Source organism: Otolemur garnettii, unplaced genomic scaffold (genome assembly GCF_000181295.1).
Source record: "Otolemur garnettii isolate 467f Iridium unplaced genomic scaffold, OtoGar3 scaffold00128, whole genome shotgun sequence".
Classification (NCBI taxonomy): Eukaryota; Metazoa; Chordata; class Mammalia; order Primates; family Galagidae; genus Otolemur; species Otolemur garnettii.
Genome location: NW_003852523.1, coordinates 4,569,359 through 4,572,201, shown reverse-complemented (window position 1 = coordinate 4,572,201; position 2,843 = coordinate 4,569,359). Strand labels below are relative to the sequence as shown.

Here is a 2,843-nt window from a genome sequence, read left to right as displayed (position 1 = left end):
CAGTGGGGGAGAGCCAGGGAGAGCTGGGGGACTGTCAGGGGCAGTGAGGGAGAGCCAGGGAGAGCTGAGGGACAGCTGGGGGACAGTGGGGGAGAGCCAGGGAGAGCTGGGGGATAGTCGGGGACAGTGGAGGAGAGCTGCGGGATAGTAGGGGACAGTGGGGAAGAGCCTGGGAGAGCTGGGGGATAGTCGGGGACAGTGGAGGAGAGCTGCGGGATAGGAGGGGACAGTGGGGACGAGCCCGGGAGAGCTGGGGGATAGTCGGGGACAGTGGAGGAGAGCCAGGGAGAATCAGGGAGAGTCAGGGAGAGCTGGGGGATAGTCGGGGATAGTCCGGGACAGGGAGGAGAGCCTAGGAGAGCTGGGGGATAGTCAGGGATAGTCCAGGACAGTGGGGGAGAGCCAGGGAGAGCTGGAGGATAGTTGGGGATAGTCTGGGACAGTGGAGGAGAGCCTAGGAGAGCTGGGGGATAGTCGGGGATAGTCAGGGACAGTGGAGGAGAGCCAGGGAGAGTCACAGAGAACTGGGGAGAGTCTTAGAGAGTTGGGGAGAGCCGGGGGTGGGGTGAGAGGTGTGGAGTGGGGGAGTGGGGGAAAGACGGGGACGGGGCCGTGCCTGTGGTAGCTGGGCCTCAGTACCTTGCTGTGCACGCGCACCCAGCGGCAGAACAGCGCGTGCTTGCACAGACGGGATGCACGGCCCAGCTCATCCTTCCCTGTGGTGGCATTGACGACCTCAATGGCTGCGTCACCTACTGTCCAGTTGACGCTGAAGTTGGGGGCCTTCCCTGGCTGCCGTGCCTCTGCATTGCTGATGCCTGAAATGGAGCAGACAGAGGAAGGTGACACGAAGCCCGTGGTCATGCTGGGGAAGGAGAGGATGGGTACACCATGCGATGTCAGCCATGGTCACGGAGCGACCAGTGTGGAAGGGCTGTAGGCTGAGGGGCACACAGGCACCCAAGCTGTGCCTGCTGTGCCGGTGGTCTCACACCTCATCACTGCTGCTGGCTGTGCCCTGTGGCCCAGAAAAACAGTGCTGAGAAACGGGCATCTGTGGACACACACTTGTTCAAGGCTAAGTCTACCGGCAAGTCTTGGGGCTGTAGAGCAAGGCACTCCAGCAGCTTGAGGGCAGGTGGTGGGTACTTTTGGAGTTAGTTAAGTCAGGGTCCCCCGAGGCCATGCTGGTGGGGCTAATCCTGTTGTCCTGTCTTCCCTGGTGCTCATGGCTTGCACACACTTCCCACCTCTAAGGGGGCAGGCATGGTCAGGCCACACACCCTACACGTGTGACACCCAGGAGGTGGCCAACTCTCAGTACGTTCCTATACACGTTTCCTACTGTATCTAAACTATCTCACATTCATTAATCACAGGCTCATTTGCTGGGTGGAAAGTTTTTAAAAAGACACTTGGATAACTGGGAACCGAGGTACACAGGCCCGTTTGTAAGCCGAGCTTGACAATCCTCATCTCACAGAGGCGCTCAGCACAGCTCATTCCCTGGGCTGTGAGGATGCTGCCCCCAGCACCAGCTCCTCCTTGGCTTCCAGCAACCATTAACTTCTCCCTTGAACAGAAGGTTAAATCCAAGATCCTGCCAGGCACGTGTCCAGAGGAAAGGCCTAGGCAGAGCATGGCATAGCTCCTGGACTGGAGTCCATGGGGAGAGAAGTGGAGAGAGAGAAGCTGGAGACCTGCAGAGGCCTCTGCCGTCCCAGGGAGGATGGTCCAGGCCAGGAAGAGCCTCCCCAGACAGCAGAGGGAAAAGTGCCTGCCATGACCACAGAGGACACAGACAGAGATAGCAGAAGACCACCGAACGTCTGGAGATGAAAACTACAATGAGTGAGATGAAAAATATACTTGCTGGGGTTAAACACAGAAGAGAAACTGCAGGGATGGTGCCTATGGCTCAAAGGAGTAGGGTGCCAGCCCCATTCACATGCCGGAGGTGGTGGGTTCAAACCCAGCCCTAGCCAAAAACTGCAAAAAAGAAAGAAACTGCAGAGGAAAAGGTGAGTGAACGTAAAGATACAGTAATAGAAACTACCCCAAATGAAACAAAAACAGAAAGAGAGAGTAGGGAAAAACAGAAGAACAGATAATCAGTAGGATGTGGGGAACATCTTAACAGGTGTAATTATGTATAATTAGAGCTCATGAAGGAGGAAAGAGAGAAGGGAGGACAGAAACATATCTGAAAAAAGCTGAATTAAAATTTTTCCAAATTTCATGAAATCTATAAGCCCACGGATCTAAGAATTCTAATGCAGCCCAAACACAAGAAATATGAAGAAAACTGTAAGAAGGCGCATCATACCAAACTGCGTGACAGCAGGGTCAAGAGCAAGTCTGCGACACGGCCTGAGGAGAGACACGGGCGGAGGAAGGAAGGGGGCACCTACAGGACGCAGGCGGACACAGCGGCACAAGGGCGGCATTTAACACACTCACGGGAAAGACCACTGCGTTTCAGCACAAAGACATCTGCCCACTGAAATATAGAGGCTGCCAAAGAATGTATGCACATTTTAATAAGGAAGAGACTATGAAAACTGTAATAATACATTCTGACAACATTTCCTGTGTACTGTATCTTGTAACTCTGGCAACAGCAGAAGTCACTGAGCATTGCAATTTTCATGTCGTTTCTTTTCTTCCTAAAATGTATACACATTTTTGGGCACCCTCTGTATATTTCAAAAAATGAAAGCAAAATAAAGACTTTTCCGTCCAATGTACACACCCCTATTATGAAATTAATTTAAACCTTTTATATGAAAGCTATAACCTAATAACAGCCTAAGAATATGGGGAGAGGGGAGGGAGAGGGGAGG

General features: G+C 53.2%; 1 protein-coding gene across 3 annotated transcripts in view; it reads right to left on the bottom strand.

Annotated features, from left to right (window-relative positions):
- ADARB1 (adenosine deaminase, RNA specific B1) overlaps positions 1-2,843 on the bottom strand; it is a 136,676-nt gene that overhangs the window by 5,597 nt on the left and 128,236 nt on the right. For all 3 annotated transcript variants that reach the window (XM_023518113.1, XM_023518114.1, XM_012810339.2), the window contains one exon: positions 640-818. In XM_023518113.1, the coding sequence (XP_023373881.1) occupies positions 640-818 (179 nt within the window). The remainder of the gene's footprint in view (positions 1-639; positions 819-2,843) is intronic.